The sequence below is a fragment of the Gossypium hirsutum genome, chromosome A09 (genome assembly GCF_007990345.1).
Source record: "Gossypium hirsutum isolate 1008001.06 chromosome A09, Gossypium_hirsutum_v2.1, whole genome shotgun sequence".
Classification (NCBI taxonomy): Eukaryota; Viridiplantae; Streptophyta; class Magnoliopsida; order Malvales; family Malvaceae; genus Gossypium; species Gossypium hirsutum.
In genome coordinates this window covers 5,281,353-5,302,374 of record NC_053432.1, presented here as the reverse complement: position 1 = coordinate 5,302,374, position 21,022 = coordinate 5,281,353, and the positions used below count along the sequence as shown (strand labels likewise).

Here is a 21,022-nt window from a genome sequence, read left to right as displayed (position 1 = left end):
CCTCTCCTTCCACTTTTCTACTTAACCAAGCACACCCTAAATTTCATGTTTTCTGAAAAGTTGAGACAATTATTAGTTTGCTAAGTGAAACAAAGTATGAATGGAAGTGATATCGGAGGTGGGCACTTCAGACACAAGAAAAACAAGGAATGAGAAATTGTTTACATAGTTCAATGTTCCTACATCTACGAGTGATCTAAATTCTATCACACTCTAGTATAACAACCTCACTTTTCTATCTAAACACAAGATCTTTCACCTCTAGGTTCCCCTTTGAGAACTCATGCAATAGAATCAAATAACAAAAGGTTTTACTCTCTCAAATAAAACGTTCCTTTATGAAATGATAAGTGCTCTCAAATACTTCATCAGAAAACCTATACAAGTCTATCAAATATATAAAAATTCGAGACTTGCCAACATACTAGATATCAACTATAATCCAATCCCTTATTCCTAGTAGTTAAAATAGCATAAATACAATATAATAATAAAGATCAATGTAAATCGGACTATTAAAGATAAGTCTTCAAAGTTTGTCCAATCCAACATCCTTAATCCAATGGATTAGATTTGTAAGATCCAAATGGATCCAATTCTTAAGATGTGTTTCTCTAAATGGATTGATCTTCATTGATGTGCTTAAAAACTTCCACAATATCAACATCGATCATAGCCCAAAGATTTTATATCGCTAACTATAAAAATGACAAATATAAGAAAAACTTAGCCAATTTCAAAATCTCATTGTTCATATTTTTGTTTAGATTAATCCTAAATCTTCACTGGGATCTTGGCCTTGCTATTAAATACGATGTTACTTGAATTTGGACCTATTGTAGGCTTAGGAGCTCAATCTACTACTACTACTATTATTATTATTATTATTATTATTATTATTATTATTATTATTATTATTATTATTATTATTTTAAAAAAACAAAAACAAAGGACGACCACCATGACTAGCTAGCATCGATATGGTTTTGAAAAAAAAAATCAAGAAATTGAAATTTTAATTTGAACGATGATGTTTAGATTATTTGTTGAGCACATGTTAAAAAATCACGATTCTTTGAATCGAATTTTATGTATTGTTTAATTCATTATTAAATATACTTTTTTTATTATCTAAAATAAATATTTTATTTTTAAAATAGTGAAATAAATTTAAAAATTCATATAAAATGTATTTAAAAGAAGCATTACAAGTGATGTATTTGAAAATATAATTTTTTTAAAAAAATATTTATAAAAGATATAATGATAAATTTAACCCTCAACAGTTATATTTTTCTTTTGACAATCTCAACATATTTTTTTTTCTTTAATTCACAATTAATTTACTTCTATTTGATTTATCCTTTGAGTTGATCTATCATGCTTGAAAGCGTGAAATTGAAGGAATCTATTAGGATGGTGTCTGAATTTTTAGATCAAATTGTAGCTATCATATATAATACAGTAGGGGTGTTTAAACGGTTAACTAAACCAAATTAATATTAACTGAAATTCATATGTTTTTGTTTTTTTAGTTAAAATAAGTATAAAACATATCGAGAAAAAAATAAATTGATAATGTTCATTTCACTGAATGAACCAAATTAAAACTATATATAATTTGTATTATTAATTATTAAGTTCGGTTAATTCAGTTAATTATCTGATTTCGAATCGAATTAACTAATAATCAAACTTCCAAAAAAATTACTAACCGACCTCCTAACGGATTATATCGGTTTGGTCGGTTAATTTGGTTTAAATCTAAATTTGAAAACCTCTATAACACAGGATATGATTTACAAACAAATCATCAAAAGCATGATAAACAATATCTAATCAAGAACAAGTGCATGGAGTTTAAGCATTACAAGTTTCAGTTCTGCCTCCAATATGCATTTCACGGTTCACAAGTTGTAACAAAGAGATCATTCGAAGGGGAATTCCCAAGGATGTTTGGCCATGAAGAAACTCTTCGCAAACTTCTTTTATCGTTGGTCTAGACTTGGGTTGCGGATTTAGGCAGGCGAATGCCAAAGTAGCAATGCGAACAAGATTTTGAGCAACTAATGGGATTGTCGGAAGTGGTAAACGGTTGTCTAGCACATCAATCAGCCTCATATTTACCAAAGAAGTTGGTGATGACAACCATGATAACAATTCTTCAGGATGCTTTCCCATTAACGTTTCCAATGTCACTACTCCAAAACTATAGACATCACATTTTTCGGTGACAACCATCGTATAGGCAAGTTCTGCATACGAAAAACCAGATAAAAAGAAAATCACTTATATGTTCAATTAATTTTATAAATTCCGAAGAAAATGTCATCAAACGAAGCAAAGAAAATCACCTGGAGCTACATAACCACATGTGCCCACAATAATGGTCCGATTGGATGATTCAAGATCCAGCATTTTAGCAGTCCCAAAGTCAGCTACAAAGGCCTCAAAGCTCGAGTTTAAAAGAACATTGTTACTTGATATGTCTCTATGAACTATTGGAGGGCTGCAATCATTGTGCAAGTAAGACAAAGCATGCGCTATGCCTTTGATGATCTCCACTCTTTTTGTCCAATCCATTTCCACTGCTTCCACTTCATCTCTTAGGTTGCAGAACAAACTCCCTTTCTCCATGTATTCATAGATCAAAAACATGGACCGTCGGTGTAGACAATACCCATGAAGCTTTACGATGCTTCGATGTCGTATTTCTGTTAGAAACTTGATCTCATTCTTGAAGCTCTTGTCAAAGGCTGGATTTTCAGCTTCTAAACGATGAAGTTTCTTCAAGGCAACTACTTTACCACAAGGTAGTTGTGCTCTGTAAACACTTCCATAACCACCAACTCCTATGCAGTATCGAAAGTCGAAATCCTCTGTTGCTGCAACAATATCCTCGTATGCTATCTTTCCATCATAGTTCCATATGGAACACAAATCCCCATTCTTCGTCGGTTGTACACTGACACTGTTATTCTTGAGCTTAAACCGTGAAAATAGAAAATATCCCAAAATGGAGAATGTGGAGAAGATGGCAATAGGGAGGAATATTTTGATATAGTAAGGAATTGTACTGCTGTTGGCTTTGTTGGTTACTGGAGAAGGACACATATAGGGTGACAGTCGACTATTTCCGTCAAATGGATCAGGAGAAATCTTGTTACAGTTATTTCCAGCATCGATAATACGAAGCTTAGTGGCAGACAAGATAGGGACACTACCTGAGAGTTCGTTGAAGCTGAGGTTTAAATTTGATAGTTGAAAAAGCCTACCAATTTCTTCAGGGATAGGACCTTTTAATAGATTTGAATCAAGTTCTAAGTTATACAAATTGGATAAATTGCCAATACAAGATGGGATTGAACCACTCAATTTGTTTTGGGAGAGGCTTAATGAAGTTAAATTTGCTAAATTCTCAATCTCAATGGGAATGGAACCAATCAGTCTGTTCTTAGTGAGGTCTAAGAAACGTAATGCTTCTAAATTCCCAATCAGAAAGGGGATTGAACCACTCAATTTGTTTTGGGAGAGTCTTAATGAAGTTAAATTTGCTAAATTCCCAATCTCTTTGGGAATAAGACCTTCTAATAGATTTGAATCAAGATACAATGTGCGCAAGTTGAACAACTTACCAAGACAAGAAGGGATTGAACCACTGATTTGATTTTTATCAAGGTAAATAGATTCCAATTTTGACAAACGACACAAAGCCAGGGGAATATGACCAGTAAAACTATTATTAGTGATGCTTAAAAAGTTGATGTTCTTCAACTTTTCAATATTCTGAGGGATGGAACCTTTAAGTTGATTACTATCTAGGTACAAAGTTTCCAAATTGGTTAACTGGTACAAGGAAAAAGGTATTGAACCACCCAGTTTGTTGTTGTACAGATGCAAAAGAGTCAAGTTTGATAAGAATCCAATTTCAGATGGAATAGATCCATTAATTTTGTTTTCCGATAGATCCAAATATTTGAGATTTAATAACTGACCCAAAGCAGAAGGGATTGGACCAACAATTCCACAACTACTTAGGCTTAAAGTCTCCAGACGCCTCAAATTCCACAAATTTTGAGGGATTGTATTAATACTATCATCAAATTGATTCCTATCCAAAATTAGATGCCTAAGGTTGGTCAATAGCCAAAGAAACGGTGGAATGTTTCCACCAAGACTGTTGGCACTCAAGTTTAAAGTGACAAGGTTCACTAGATTCCCTAGTTGTTGAGGGATGGAACCATTAATTTTATCATTATAGGAAATGTCAAGATATTCTAATTGGGTTAGGTTTCCTAGAGAAGGAGGTAACTCACCGGATAAACCACAATTGGACAAGTCAAGGTGCTTCAATGCGGATAGTTTACCTATCTGATGCGGGATATTTCCACCAAGTTGACGATCACTAAGATCTAGAAGGACAAGATTTGGAAATGAAGAGAAATTCAATTTCCCAAATCTATCTCCAACCTCAATATTGGAAGCATCAGAAATGTCAATTTGGATGATGCTTCCAGCAGTGTTGCATAATATACCTGGCCATTGGCAACGTTCTGAAGCATTGTTGCTATAATTACTCCACCACCCACTTTCTACCATAGCAACGGCTTCGGACGCCAATGGCGATGGATCTGCCATTGTCACAGTTCTAGCAACGGAAATTAAAAGGATGGTAGCTTGCAGTATCCCTAAAAGAATGGAAAAGGTTGAGGATGAGGCCATGTTTAATTAGCTGAGCTTAATTATCTGCTAAAGGTTCAGTTGTATCATGTCATAGTTTCTGGTAATGAATTTATACAAGTTCATTTCATTGTAGGACTAAAAGTCACGTTTTTGTCTTTCTTTTTGTAAGCTAAAAGTTGATGGAAACAAGCAGGGCACATTGACTACTGTTGTTGGCATAGAAAGAAAATCATATACAATATGGAAACCCAGTAAAGTAGGTTGAAAAACGAGTGGAAAAGCATTCATCATTCATCACGTTTTGTTTTCTATATATATAGTATTAGTATGTTGCAACAAATGGGAAAGTATTGAATACACGGAGCAACTTTTGCCTCATTTAATTAAAGAAGTAAACAAAGATTGAATGTAATCAACTACTCCTCAACATTGAAGTGCGGATTTTTCCACAAAAGATTTTGAAACCAAAAACTTTGGCTCAATTGTTTATAATATTGTCTTCTTTCACATGTGAAATTTAATTTATTGAGGATATATTTTAGTTCTAATGACGTTGGTATTATAAAATTATAATATGTTAAATTAATTTTATATTTTTTAATAAATTTAATTAAAATCATTTTCATTATGTTATATTAATATAAAAACTTAAATTTAAATTCAAAATATAAATAAATACAACAATAAAATTTTTTAGTGAATTACAATAACAAGGCAAAGTTCAAACAACAAATGCAACTAGTGTGACTTAGGTTCACCTAGGACGGTGAACTCCTTTGATCATCACGCCACCACATGGGTTCAATAAATGCAACAATAATTTTAAATAAATAGAATATGAACATATAATTTTTTTTTTGTCTTCATGTCTTTACGCGTTTTCACATGAATTATTTAAAACAAATATGAGTATTATAATATTTTATGATGAAAATTACTTGATTTTATGTATTTTCATTTAGGTATTAACTTGTAATTAGTTTTCATTGTATAATATATATTTTTTGACAAGTTATCAATAAGTGTTGAGCGTAGTGGTAAAGCATATTATGACTTGAAAGAGAGAGCATATGTTGCAAATCTTGGAGACGATATTGTTGGAAGAGGTATTCATATACTCCAAACATAGATCGTAATATAGACATGAAACATAACAATAATATATTTTTCAATAAGTTATTATAAAATTGACTACATATATAAAAAATTATATAACTTTTTATTTGATTAATAAGTTATATAAATTTTTACAATTATAATTATAAAATTTATTTATATCTTTTATTATAATTTTTTTTGCATATGTTAGAATTGTGTGACCTAAATCTTTGTTAAAGAAAATACAATGGTAAAACTGATGGTTTCACTTTTTCCACTACGTAATAATGGAATTGGAGTTTTAAAAAGGCAAATCAACAAAATAAAAATCAACTAAGTTTACCTCAAAATGTCACAACACTTCTTAAATTGGACTCTTAAATTAACTCGGCTTAATAATCTGACATTTTGATAATATCAAGGAAGTTACATTAACTTGTAATTCTAAAGTGCATTATTATTTTTTAAAAAACTAAGTTGAAAGAGGTTTCTGAGTTGTTTCCCATCATAAAACCCCACACATAAAGTTAGTCATTTACACAACTCTTAATTATTACTTTAATCAAGAAATATTGAACATTTAACATGAAATATTGAGCAAATATCGTGGGAACAAATTTGATATTGTTTATTGTTCTTGCTAATGATATATATTATATATATATACTCGGTTAGCTTGCTGGTTTTTCAAAATATATTGAAAATATTCAACACAAATCACATATATTATATTGAAAAAAACCAATTTACATATGATAAAGAATATTGTATGTGATGAGGAGAGTTGACTTTTCCATTAAAGATTCTGAATAGGAAACTTGAGCTTGATTGTGACGAAATTGTCAATAAAGTTCAGATTATCGTCTTTCTTTGCAAATCTTCTTTGGAAATTTCTAGTGTACATTGAATTAGAAAAGAAGATGTCATGAGAGCAAATGAGGTGCATTGCACCTTTTATGGGGGCAGATACTTGCTATACTGATTAGCTTGTAGGTAATCGAGCCGAGTTTGAATATTATTAAGTTCGACTTAAAATTTGGAATTAGATATTTAATTTGAGTTTAATTGAACATTTTTTTTTAAGTTTGAGTTCACTTGAGATATAATCGAGCTACTTGAACTCGAGCTCGATTAAATTCGTTTACCAATTTTTGTAATCGAGTTCGGCTCAATAATTAAGGGAAATAATGTAACTTAATAATATAAAATATATATATAAAAGCTATTCAAGTCAAGTATTACTAAGCTCGATCGATAACTCGAGCTCAACTCAATAATTACCGAGTCAAATTCGAATCTTTTTTGAATCAAACTCAGGTAATCTTGCAAGCATCATAATCTCATTTACACCCCTAATAGAGGGCACTTAGAAGGACAAAAAACATGACTCTTAGCAAATAAGGTTGTTTTACATGTGAAATTTAATATAATATAATATATGGATAAAGTAAATTAGTTGTCACCCAACTATGGAAATGTTTTTTTCTTTTTATTCACCTAACTTTAAAAAGTTATAAAATGGTTACTCAACTATTTAATTTTTTTTATTTGATCACCCAACTATCTTAAATTTTTGGGTGTTTTAATTTTTATGTTAACTAGTTACTAACCAAAATAGAAATTTAATAATAACTGAATAACTATTTTATAACTTTTCATAATCGAGCAACTAAAAAACGTCTAATTTAGTTAGCTCTACAATACTTTATTCATAATATATTCACTTGTTTATGACCAAATCGTGTTGGCCGACTACAGTCCATAAAAACGGCTCAAACATTAAAAATGATGAACTATAAAGTATGAGTACCTTTGATCGTACTATAGACTATATTAATTATACTATAATGGTCACATTTCTTTCTCTTTTTTTTCTTGTTAAAAATGCATTGTAACATGTGCTGTATATTATTAAATATTTAATATTCGGAGTTTCTTTTGTTTATTCATTTATAAAGTGTAATTTATATAATATCTTAAAATGAAAATGTATACTAATTTTAGTTTTTCTATTTTGTTTTATCCTGTCGTGATTGAATAAGAATAGATAAAAGACTAATGAGATTGATGTAAACGGATAAGGATGACTATATTTCCAGGAACAAACTCCAAATAAATATAAAAGGCATAATATATATAAAAGCACAAATTTAAAAAAATTTTAAATAGGTGAATATATTTATTTTTCATTCAAATTACTAAATTTACGTCTAAAACAATTATAATTTATTTTGAAATCTAGTGGTGCTAATTTTAAAAAGAAAAGAAACACTAGTGGTGCTATTTTAAGAATTATAATTTACATCTCGTGGTGCTACTTTAACTCTGCTGTCGAAACCTTTTTTTATTTTGAAAAACAATGGGAATCGGCTTTGAAAATAAAAATGTGGAGTCGCAACCAATCTCTTGATTTAGGTGAGATTGGACTACCTACTAAAACGCTTTATTCATGTAAAATCAAAAAGTGGGTTCAGGAGTCGGTTACGCATGCGGAAGGGTTAGCACCCTCATTACGCCAAAAAATTGGTACCAAATTGATTTGATGTTGTCCTTATGCCAAAAGGTCTTTTAAAGAAAAGATTTTCCAAAGTATGATTCTTTTTAAAATGTTCGAATAGTTTAAATTAGTGGTCAAAATTCTCTCGTTTCAAAGATATGCAGTATCATACCCAGCACGATTAGATACGATCCCTTATACCTTTAAAAATGCGATTGATTTTCGACTTTTGAAAACTCGTACACTAAAATTATAAAAGGTTATCCAAATATTTAGTTCACAGAAAAAATCATACCCAGTACGATTGAGCACGATTTTTCGAATTCCCCAAATATTGGATATTGCCTTATTTCAAAATTTTTGAAAGATAAAGAAAATTGGAAATTTGCTCAAAACATGTTTATCCGTTTTAAAATGGAATGCTTAATGAATTGCATCAAAACATTTATATGAAAAAGGGTTAATGAGCATGAAATAATAGGATACAACAAGTCACAATTAACAAATCCACAATTATGTACAATTATTCTAAGTAAAATGACCAAATTCTTAATCATGGATGACGAACATTCAATACAAAAATGATATACAACTATAATTAACATGACATAATATAAAATGATCCATAAAATATGTACAAAATGAAATGGAATTAGAACTTAGTATAGTATAGGACATTTTCAAAATAATGATGAATTAATTAACACATAATATAAGTTGACAAGTTGGTATGAAAGCTAGGGATATATAATTATTTGAAATAAACATTGTAGAATAAAACATTTGAGTCGAATAATATGCAAAATATTTCAAACACAAAAATTAAAAATTGACAATATGCATGGTTGCTTAAATAACCTATAAAATATAAAATAAAAATAAAACACATGATAGGATATAATGTACATAACAAATTCATAAAACATGTATATATAAATAAATTTGGAAATAATTATTTGTAAAAAAATAGCATGAAATTAATAATTTATGAAAAAAATTAAGTAAATATATAAATTATACATGTAACGAATTTAAAAAAAAATAAAATAATCATATACACAAGAAGGTAAAAAACTATATTTACAAAATACATAAATTTAGTGAGGCATATTTATAAAACTATATTTATAAAAGGGAAATTTAAAACAAATAATATATAACATAATTTTACATGTACAAACTGATTTGGATTGATGGAACATATAAATGATAATATGAGAGTATAGACAATAAATAAATTGTATGATTTAAAATATGGTCCTTAAAAGAAATATATTATACGCATAAATAACTTTAAAAGAAGATATATATATATAGAAAAATATTTACATAAAGTTATATGAAAATAATAACATTTACTATAGTAAGAATAATTTAATATGGGTTATGTATATATGAAGAAATTTTTAGAAATAATTGTATATCAAAATATCATTTAATTAAAATATGAATTATAAGATTAACCTGATTTTATCATAGATTATATACGTAATAAATTTAAAAACACAATTATATACAAGTTTATTAAAAACTATATGTATAAGAATATCATGGCTTTAATAATGTATGTAAATTAAATATAAGTATTAAATATATGCTTAATAATAACTTAAATAATACATAAACTACGTGGGATTTTTTTTTAAATAATAAAGATATATAATAAAATATGTGAATTGATCTAAAAGAAATTATATGCATAAAATGCTATTATTTAATAATGTATATGAATTTAATATATATACCAAGGTTTTTGTATACGTATAGTTAGAATTTAAATAATTTATAAAACATGTGATTTCATTTTAAACATCCAAATACATGTATATATATATAAATATGTGAGTAAAAAAACACAGTTAAATGTATATAATATTCTAATATTAATAATATTTGTAGAATAAAGCTAATTTTATTATAAGGTATATATATACAGGTATAATAATGTATAAAGCATTACAAAAAAAAATAATATACAACATGTGCAAATACAAGTACCCAAATTACAACAACTAAGTCAACCAATAATATAAATGATACAATTAACATAAACATTCCCAAATAATATACATGCTAAAGAAAAAAAAACAAGATGAATCTAACAAATTACTTAATTGGAATCAAAGTAAAATAAAAAGATAATTTACAAAATAAATAAACTACTAATAATAAAATAAGGAGTCATATATGACACGCATGAATTCACAGGGACCACCATTGAAATTATCCCTGATCCTGAAACACTGCGTTGAGTATGTGGGTTAAAATGCAAAGTCATACAAATTTTGGGGAAAATTTAAAAGAAAACCAAAACAAATAAGTCACAAATAGGATCCAATCACAATGTGGCGCAAAGGGGAAGGGCCTGCTACATAAATAATCCATTTTAGGCTCAAAAGGGCCCCCCTTTTACACGGTGCCGTTTCATTAGCAGGTCATTTAAGACCTTCCATTTCCTAAATCTATTTTCTAAACGCAGCCCCCACTTCACCAAAATTCACAGCCCTAAAAATCAATTTGTTTGGGCATATTCCAGCAACCACCGAGTACACCACTTCATCAGGTGGTCAATGGCACTCCAGCGACGATCGATGATGCCTTTGGACCCTTCCAACTTCGATTTTCAGCGAAGAGGGCAGAGATCCATGGCTGATTTGCAATGTAAGACTTGCCTTTTTATTCTCTTTGTTTCAGAAAACCAAATGATGAAAAATACTTGCAGGAAAATTGATAGAAATAACAGAAAAATTAAAAGAATAAAGAAGATCACCTTTACAGAATTTTTTTTTTTGAAATTTTCTAGATTTGATATATGTATATTGTATGTGTATGCGTAGAGTGTGCGTAACGTATCCGTCCATTTGTAGGTACAATCATCGGCTTTTATAGCCAAATTTACAGAGAAAAATAAAAAATAAAAATACATTTTATTTGCTATCATCTGTTGTATTCTGTTAGCTTGGCCTCTTCTCGTGTATTCCTTTTGCAGGATCATCCGTACAAAGGAGCGAGGAGAGGCACGCATGAAAGAAACCGTGCGAGGAAACCGCTCGTGAGACCCAACCCCTTGGCACTGTTCTGGCATGTTCCAGAAGCTTCTGGTGCTTGGCTGCTGGGATTCCTTTTGAGTTTGGGCTGTTCGGGCTAGGGGTTTATGAATTTGGGTTGAAATTGTATTTGGGCTAGGGGTCAATGCAACATGCTTGCAATCAAATCATAATAACGGACGAGAATGGAATTAAACTTGAGTTCAAAATAAATCCTCCAAAGAACAAAAATGGCCATTAATTTGGGAATGTATATCTTGAAAAAAAAAATGGATAATTCAAAGATAACCAATTGGCTGAAAATGAAGACTAGATACCATTGTTATCACAATCTGAGCTTCTCTGTACGAGCCTCTTGAAGACTAATTTAAACTTGACATGTGTTTAAGAGATCAGAAGCACTTTGTCAACGCCCCAAGGTGCAATATACCCCTTTCATGGTTAATTCGAGTATAGCAAGGTCACAGCCCTCTCACTTTGAATCCATATTTGAGCCGCCCTTTTCGGGTTTTTAGCTTAAATCCCTTTGGTCACAAGGTGCCCTTTGCGGGTTTTCACCTTGGCCTCTCCTTTTTCTCTTTTTCTTTCTTTTTTATTAGAGTCCCAAAGCGCCCTTTGCGGGTTTTCACTTTGGCCCTTTCCATTTTTATTTGGTCTTAAAGTGCCCTTTGCGGGTTTTCACTTTAGCCCCCTTTTTTTTAAAGTCCCAAAGCGCCTTTTGCGGGTTTTCACTCTGGCTTCCCTCTCTTGTTAAGTGTAGTACTTTTTGACTGGATCCGAGTTTACTGGATTAGACAAATTTCTTCCATCCATTTCGGCCAGGATTAATACACCACCGGAGAAAGCATTCTTCACCACATAAGGCCCCTCCCAATTCGGCATCCATTTTCCTCTGAAATATTTTTGTGTGGGAAGGATCTTTTTCAAAACCAAATCTCCCTCATGAAACTTTCTTGGGCGAACTTTTTTATCATAAGCCCGCATCATTCTTTTTTGATACATCTGTCCATGCTGAATAACCTTTAGCCTCTTTTCCTCAATCAAATTCAACTGATCATATCGAGACTGTATCCATTCTGCTTCATCTAACTTCAATTCTGACAAAACTCGAAGAGAAGGTATCTCCACTTCAATGGGTAGAACTGTTTCCATTCCATAGACCAATGAGAAAGGTGTTGTCCCAGTAGAAGTTCTGACAGATGTCCAATAAGTATAGAGAGCAAATGGCAACTTCTCATGCCAATCTCTGTAAGTTTCGGTCATTTTCCCCACAATCTTCTTGATATTTTTATTGGCTGCTTCCACTGCCCCATTCATCTTCGGGCGATATGGTGATGAGTTATGATGTTTGATCTTAAACTGACTGTAGACCTCTGCTATTGTACTATTGTTCAAATTTAGTGCATTATCAATTATGATCCTCTTAGGCATTCCATACCTACATATAATTTCCTTTGAATCTGCTGATTGCCGATTTAGTTACATTGGCGTACGAAGCAACTTCCACCCACTTGGTAAAATAATCAATGACCACAAAAATGAAACGATGCCCATTTGAAGCCTTTAGTGAAATTGACCCTATGACATCCATGCCCCACATGGAAAACGGCCATGGAGAAGTCATAACATGCAAAGGCGAGGGAGGTATGTGAATCTTATCACCATAAATTTGACTTTGTGACATTTCTTGGCATAATTGATGCAATCTCCTTTCATGGTTGACCAATAATATCCAAATCTCATAATTTGTCTAGCCATTATGAACCCATTGGCGTGTGTTCCACAAACCCCTTCGTGCACTTCTTCCAATATTTTCTTGGACTCCACGCCATCCACACATCTCAAAAGTACCTGATCCTTCCTTCTTTTGTACAGGATCTCTCCATCTAGGACATAATCGCAAGCGAGCCTTCTCAACATTTTTTTGTCATTCTCCGTAGCTTGATCTGGATATTCTCGATTTCTCACATATCATAATATATCCTGATACCAGGGATGATCATCTCTTTCTTCTTCCTCTATATTACAACAATAAGACGGGGCCTCATACATATTCATCTGAATGGGCTTCACATCTTCTTGTCTGTTTACTTTGATCATGGAAGCCAAGGTAGCCAAAGCTTCTGCCATCTGGTTTTCATCACGCGGGAGATAATTGAAAGTAATATCATCAAACTCTTCAACTAACCCCAACACTAGCCTTCTGTAATTGACTAATTTGTAATCTCTTGTCTCTCATTCACCTCGAAGTTGGTAAATTACCAATGCAAAATCTCCATATACTTCCAATGATTTGATCTTGCGCTCTATAGCTGCTCTGAGCCCCATGATACATGCTTCATATTCTGCCATATTATTTGTACAATCAAAATCCAATTTACATGTGAATGAATAATAATCTCCACCTAGAGATACTAGAACTGCCCCGACTCCATTACCCACAGCATTTGAGGCTCCGTCAAAATTCAATTTCAAATAATGACCTTTTGTATTGTCCTCCTCAGCAGCTGCCACATACACTATCTCTTCATTGGGGATGTCAAAATTCAAGGGTTTATAATCTTCTAGAGCACGGCTAGCCAGAAAATCTGCTATTGCGCCTCCTTTCACAGCTTTTTGACTCGTGTAAATTATGTCAAATTCAAAAAGTAAAATTTTCCACCTAGCCATCCTACCATTCAAGGCATTTGACTCCATCATATACTTTAGAGGATCCAATTTTGAGATTAGCCAGTTGCATGATACAACATATATTGCCTCAACCTTCGTGTTGTCCAAACCAAAGCTCAACACAATTTTTCAATTGGCGAATATCTCAACTCACACTCAGTGAATTTCTTACTGAGGTAGTATAACACCCTTTCCTTTCTTCCTGATTCGTCATGTTGACCAAGCACACCTCCCATTGAATTACCAAACACGGTCAAATACAATATCAACGGCTTGTCTGAACTTGGGGGTGATAACACTGGAGGACTTGACAAATATTCTTTAACTTTATCAAAAGCATTTTGACATTCCTCATCCCATTCTCCTGGGTTATGCTTTTTAAGAAGACGGAATATAGGGTCACATTTCTCTGTTAATTAAGAAATAAACCTCGCAATGTAATTTAGTCTTCCGAGGAAACCTAAAACTTCTTTTTGGGTGCGCGGTGGAGACAACTCCTGTATAACCTAGACTTTGTTTTAATCGATCTCAATTCCTTTCTCACTGACTACAAAGCCCAATAGCTTTCCGGATCTAGCCCCAAAAGTACACTTTGTTGGATTAAGCTTTAACTGAAATCTTCTCAATCTCATGAACAACTTTCTCAATACTTCGATGTGCTCCTTTTCAGTTCGAGATTTGGCTATCATATCGTCAACATATACTTCAATCTCCTTGTGCATCATATTATGGAATAAAGTCATCATAGCTCTCTGATACGTCGCTCCAGCATTCTTCAATCCAAATTTGTTTTTAGGTTTTCGAGGTTTAATCATTATCTCCATCTTTTGTACTCTTCGTTCTTTTGCCATTATAGTAAAATTATCTTTGCTTGTGGTTTTTTATCCTCTTTGGAGGATTTTTTCCATGTTAAATTTTTGTGTTCAATTTCTCAATTTATTCTATTTTTCTTGTTCGTTGCTTAATCGGGTCGATCCTAACAGTGGTATTAGAGCTAGTTCAATTTTCATAGATCAACTCATTTAGAGATGGCAACAACAAGGTTTAAAATTGAAAAGTTTGATGGTGAGACAAATTTCAATTTGTGGCAAGTTTGGATGATGGCAATTCTAGTTTAATCTGGTTTGAAAATTGTTGTTACCAGGAAAAAGCCTGAGAATCTAAATAAAACAGAATGAGAAGAGCTTGATGAAAAGGCTTTGTCTGCAATCCAGTTGTGCCTCATGAATACGGTATTGCAGGAGGTATTGATGGAGAAGACCTCATCTGCCTTGTGGAAAAGGTTAGAAACTCTTTATGCGACTAAGTCTTTGGCTAACCGTTTAGTGTTGAAACAACGCCTATTTACGTTTCGCATGAACGAAGGTGAGCTTCTTAGAGATAACATCAGTCAATTCATTACTCTTTTAAATAATTTAAAGAACGTTGAGGTTCATATTGATGATGAAGATCAAGCTATGCTATTATTGTGCTCTTTACCTCCTTCATACAAGTCTTTGAAGAAGACCTTGATTTATGGCAGAGACAAACTCTCATTCGAAGATGTGAAGGGTCATTTGTTGAGTAAAGACAAACTCGACAATGAGCTTCATTTGGATAACAAGACAGATAGACAAGCTTCCATTTTGGTAGCATCAAAGAAACGAGACAAAATGTGTCGCTATTGTAAAAAGTTAGGTCACGTCAAAGTAGATTGTTATAAACTGAGAAATAAAAGAGCTGCTGAGAGTAACAAGGAAGATGTAGCTGGTGTTAATTTGGCGAATGAAAATGGTGATGAATTCTTGTTAGTGTCAACAAGCAATAACTCCAAGCTCACGTCCGAGTGGGTCCTAGATTCAAGATGTTCTTTCCACATGTGTCCCAATAGAGAATGGTTCTCCACATACAGTTCGGTTGAAGGTGGATTGTGCGCATAGGAAACAATTCATCTAGTAAGATAATTGGTATTGGTACTGTTAAAATTAAGATGCACGATAGAACGATTAGGATACTCTCAGATGTCAGGTATGTACCTGATTTACGAAAGAATCTCATCTCCTTGAGTATTTTAGACTTGAAAGGATGCAGAATTAACATCTAGTCGAGCGGCATTAAAGTATCTCATGGAGTTCTCGTTTTGTTAAAAGGTAAAAGAACCGACAGTCTTTATATTCTGGAAGGTTCTACAGTGACCGGTGAAATCGGACGTCCCTCATCCTTTACGGAGTTGAAGTCAACTCGTTTGGAGTAGAGGCAACTTGGTCATAGGAAGGAAAAAGGTATGACCGTTTTGTTGAAGAGAGGTTCTCTTTTGGATACAGGTTTTGAAAAGTTAGGGCACTGTGTTCGTGAAAATCAGACCCGGGTTAGTTTTGATTTGACAGTGCACAAGTCGAAGGCTAGAAGTCTTTCAGTTTCTAAGCACAAATTCAACTCAGTTAATTCCCTGCATAGTTCAAGATAGGCTCGTGGCGGGCTTTGGCAAAAATGGCGTTGTGGAAATATGAGTCAAGGTGGAGATTTGTTAAATATGACTCTTATTTTCAGTCAAATTTGAAAAATAATCTTTCAATTAAACTCTGTTTACTTGTTTCAATCAAACATTGATTAGTTTAGATTATTTTATTATTATTTGACCTATGAATTTAGCCTAAAAATAGGCTCTTTTACAACCTTAGAAAAATACACCCATTAGATATTAGAACTTCTAACACATTTAGAGAATTTTGTGTTTACGTTTTGAGGGTGCTTTGTTTTCGGGTTTTCGGGGTTTTTTGTTTTCGAGCTTTTGGGGTTTACTCTTTATCTCTATCTTTTCTACTCTTCGTTCTTTTGCCATTATAGTAAAATTATCTTTGCCCATCGTTTTTTATCCTCTTTGGAGGAGTTTTTCCATGTTAAATTTGTGTGTTCAATTTCTTAATTTATTCTGCTATTTTTCTTATTCATTGCTTAATCGGGTCGATCCTAACATAAATATATTTTTTTCAAATAATGGTTTTGCGTACATATTGCTAGAATACTCCTAAGCATTATTTGAACCAACAAAAGGAAAAGGAAATTAGAATGATATTAAATGAATTAAATTAGTCCCTGTGCCATAAAAAAGAATTAAAGAAAGTCAAAATTTTTATGGTTTTGTAAATAATGCTAACATTGTTATAACTTATTTTATTCTTTTTAATAGTATAGAAGCTAAATTAATCTATTTAATAATAGAGGGACTAATGTAATTCAACACTTTAACTGAATTATATGATTATAGCCTCTCTTTTTTTCAATTCATAAATGGCAGAGGGGAAATATGAGAATTATAAGTATTGCAACATGCTTTGTTTGAATACCACTAGCAACTATTACTGGTCGGAGTCTTGCCCTCCTCATTATGAATATAATAGTTACTCCACCACCCACTTTCTACCATAGCTATGGCTTCGGACGCCAAAGGCGACGGATCAGCTACTGTCACAGTTCTGGCAATGGAAATTAGAATAATTGTAGCCTGCAGTATCCCTAAAATAAAGGAAATGGTTGAGAATGAGGCCATGTTTAATTACCTAAGATTAATTGTTTGCTAAAGTTCAGTACTAGCATATATGTTATAGTTTCCAAAGTGAAGAATTTATGGTAACTGATTAAAGGAGTCAAGGTCTTATCGCAATTGCTTTAAGGGCTAGTTGTTGTCATTGCTTCAGTCGATGTAATGGAATTTACTTCTTCACGTGTCGTGCTTTATTTTTCATGGAAATTTCTATGTTGTTAGTATGAATAATATATAATAAAAGGATTGAATCTTTCTTATGGTCCATATTTCTATATAATGATACTGTCGAAACCATGTTTTATTTTTAAAAAAATTTTAAAATTTAATGAAAAACGGGGAATCGACTTTTTGTAAATAAAACATGGAGTCGCCACCGATCTTTTTTGTTTTAGTGTGATCGGATCACCTAAGCATTTGGTTATTTTAATAAAATATTTTGGTTTACTAAAACAACGATTTTGGTCTATGAACTTTTGAGAAAACGGGTTCGGGAGTCGATTATGGATGAGGAAGGATTAGCACCCTCACTACGCCCAAAATTGGTACCAAATCGATTAAATACTGTCCTTATGTCTAAAATTTAAAAATGTTTTTGAAATGTGGTTCCTTTTAATAGCATTTGAATAATTCGAGTTGGTCGTCAAAGTCTTCTCGTTTTGAAGGAATATAGCATCATATCCAGCACGATAGGACACGATCCTTTATACCCTCAAAAACACGATAAATTTTTTATTTCCCAAAGTTTATAAGTTGAAGATTACAAAAGGATGCCTGATTATTTAGTCTAACGTAAAACCGAAACCCAGCACAGTAGGGCACGATTCCTCGAATTTCTAGACATCGAGCATTGCCTTATTTTTAGAATTTTTAAGAAACATGAGTGAAATTCTAAAGGGGATATTTGATTATTTTGAACCAACAGGAAATCGCAACCCAGCACGATAGGGCACGATTCCCCGAATTGCCAAACATCGAACGTTACCTTTGTTTTATAGAATCTTTAAAGACATGGGTAAAATTTCAAAGGAATATTCGATGGTTTTGAACGAACGGGAAATCGCAACCCAGCACGATAGGGCACGATTCTCGAATTGCCAAACATCAAATATTACCTTTTATTTTAAAGAGTTTTTAGAAAACATGAATGAAATTCTAAAGAGACATTCGATTATTTTGAGCAAAAGAGAAATTGCAACCCAGCACGTTAGGGCACGATTCCGCGAATTTCCAAATATCGTACATCGCCTTCATTTTAAAGGATTTTTAGAAAACATGAATGATTATAAAACTAGCTTAAAGCGCATTTATTCGACTCGAAATAAGACGAAACTAATCATAAAAATTTGGATATTATAAAACCACATTTCGTAAACCAAGTGGAAAACATTGATATGGGATAATATATGTATGCATAAAAGTACGATAATGGAAGAGTGAAGATAATGCAATTTATTTAATCAACTAACAAACACTTTAAACAACTAAGTATAACTAACTTGGAAATATAACTCAATTTCAATTATGCATGGAGAATAATTAATATGACAATATAAAACAATGAATAAATAATTTGCAACGATAACATGCATGGCATAATATAATATGACTACTACTAGATACACAAAGCAAAATGCAAATCAAAGAAGTAATATGGTATAAAACTATTTTAAGATAACGACGAATAAATGGACACATAAAACATAGGTTGACAAATTTGTATAAAAAAAAAACTAGGGATAGATATATAATTTTTGATATAGATATTATAGAATGAAATTTTGAATCAAATTGCATGTAAAATATTTTAAACACAAATACATTTAAAAGTTGACAAACTGCATGCTAACTTTAATAATATATAATACAAAAGAATAATAAGGATACAAGACGAGACATAATACACAAAATAGATTTATAAAACATATGTACATGTAAATTTATTGTAAAAAGATCATGAGATTAGTAATAATATATATATATAAATTTTAAGTTAGTCTAAAAATTATACATACCCTTATATCAAAACATTTAAATAATAGGCTATATAAAACACAAAAGTAATATAATATAAAAAAATGTTCAAAAATAATAATTTTATAATTACAAAAATGAAGTTTCTAAAATTGTTTCATATATACATAAAGAAAATACTTGACAAATCATAAAGCAAAAAGTGTTTTAAAGAGAAAAATCTATTAAAGTAATAAGTGTATTAATATATGTACATATAAATTTAAAAGTAAGTACATGCAAAATAACATAGAAATGATAATATGTATAGGGCTAAATTAATTTTATTATAAATTACACAATAGATTTAAAAACATGCTTATATATATATAAAGAAAACTATGTGTATAAAATACATAGATTTAATAATATATATAAATCAAATATAGGTATCAATGACTATACACACATATATAATAATTACTTAAAAGATATATTACATAGGACTATATAATAAAATATAAGAGTAAAGTTAAAAGGAATTACATGTATAAAATAGCATGATATTAATAGTATGCATGAAATAAAATTGACTTTACTATAAAGTATGTATATATATATAATAGTGTATATACAAAAGATATTAAAAAAAATAGCATACAACGTGACAATCGATTACCAAAATTATAGCTTATAAATAAATGATACAAATGATACGATTAACACAAATAAACAAATACGAATAAAATAAAAATAACATGAAATGAATCTAAAAAGAAAACTTATTTGGAATCATGTTAAAATAAATAGGATAATTTACAAAATAATAAAGCCATAAGACAAATTTAAGGGTTAAAGCTTGATGCGCATAAATGTCCAAGGACTAAAGCAGAGATCATCCCCAGATTCTAAAGCACAGTGTTTAACCATTGGTTAAATTAAAACTATGTACAAATTTTAGGAACAAATTAAAAAAAACGAAAGAAAAAAAGAGAACTCAATCGAATGATAGCGCGAATAGAAAGGACTTCGCGCACAAATTTTCCTCACAGGCCCAAAGTAAGCGGATCTGGCCACGTCTAGGTCAGGTCACCGGGTCTATATCACTCGTGCGACACCGTTTTAGAGCTATGGGAGTTGGCTCCAAGCGGTGTCGTTTTGTCTCGCTTATAAGGGAAGAAAAACCCTAAAACTAATGAAAAAATAAAAAAGGGAAAAACTTTTTAACTTTCTCCTCTCCAGTCGACCGATTTAACCAGCCCCCACCTCCTTTTTCATTTGCAGACTTTTGCTTCGATTTGGACTGCGGTTCGCAGTGCGTAGGAGTGCCATGGAAAATCATCGAGGGTCATCTGTTTCAGTTTTGAAACCCCATCCTTACTTCGATTGCGACGAAGAAGACGGGCTTCGTCAACTAGGTAAATCCCTTATCTCTTTTCCTTTTTTATGCCCAAAATACACGATGTGTAAAACCAAAGAAAGAACCAAAATGAAAGAGGAGAGCAATCGGAGAAAAAATGAACCGAATATGAAACTCACCTTTCGATTTCT

The 21,022-nt window shown here is 31.7% G+C and overlaps 1 protein-coding gene and 1 long non-coding RNA gene across 2 annotated transcripts; one reads left to right on the top strand and one right to left on the bottom strand.

The window, feature by feature from the left end:
• Positions 1-1,787: 1,787 nt before the first annotated feature.
• Positions 1,788-4,722, bottom strand: LOC107920304 (MDIS1-interacting receptor like kinase 2). The gene is made up of 2 exons (XM_016849951.2): positions 2,355-4,722; positions 1,788-2,255 (listed from the first exon to the last, which is right to left on the bottom strand). Exons 1-2 carry the CDS (start codon positions 4,720-4,722, stop codon positions 1,861-1,863), a joined length of 2,763 nt encoding a protein of 920 aa, XP_016705440.1. The 3' UTR covers positions 1,788-1,860.
• A 5,566-nt stretch (positions 4,723-10,288) lies between these two features.
• Positions 10,289-11,656, top strand: LOC121206485 (uncharacterized). Its single transcript, XR_005901524.1, has 2 exons — positions 10,289-10,939; positions 11,268-11,656. It is a non-coding gene; the product is annotated as an uncharacterized lncRNA (long non-coding RNA).
• The last annotated feature ends 9,366 nt before the right edge of the window (positions 11,657-21,022 follow it).

Excerpts from the sequence above, each read along its gene's own strand:
- LOC107920304 (XM_016849951.2), bottom strand. The coding sequence starts at position 4,722 with ATGGCCTCATCCTCAACCTTTTCCATTCTTTTAGGGATACTGCAAGCT. Across the intron at positions 2,256-2,354 it reads ATGTGGTTATGTAGCTCCAG|AACTTGCCTATACGATGGTT; the intron begins GTGATTTTCTTT and ends TTTCGTATGCAG.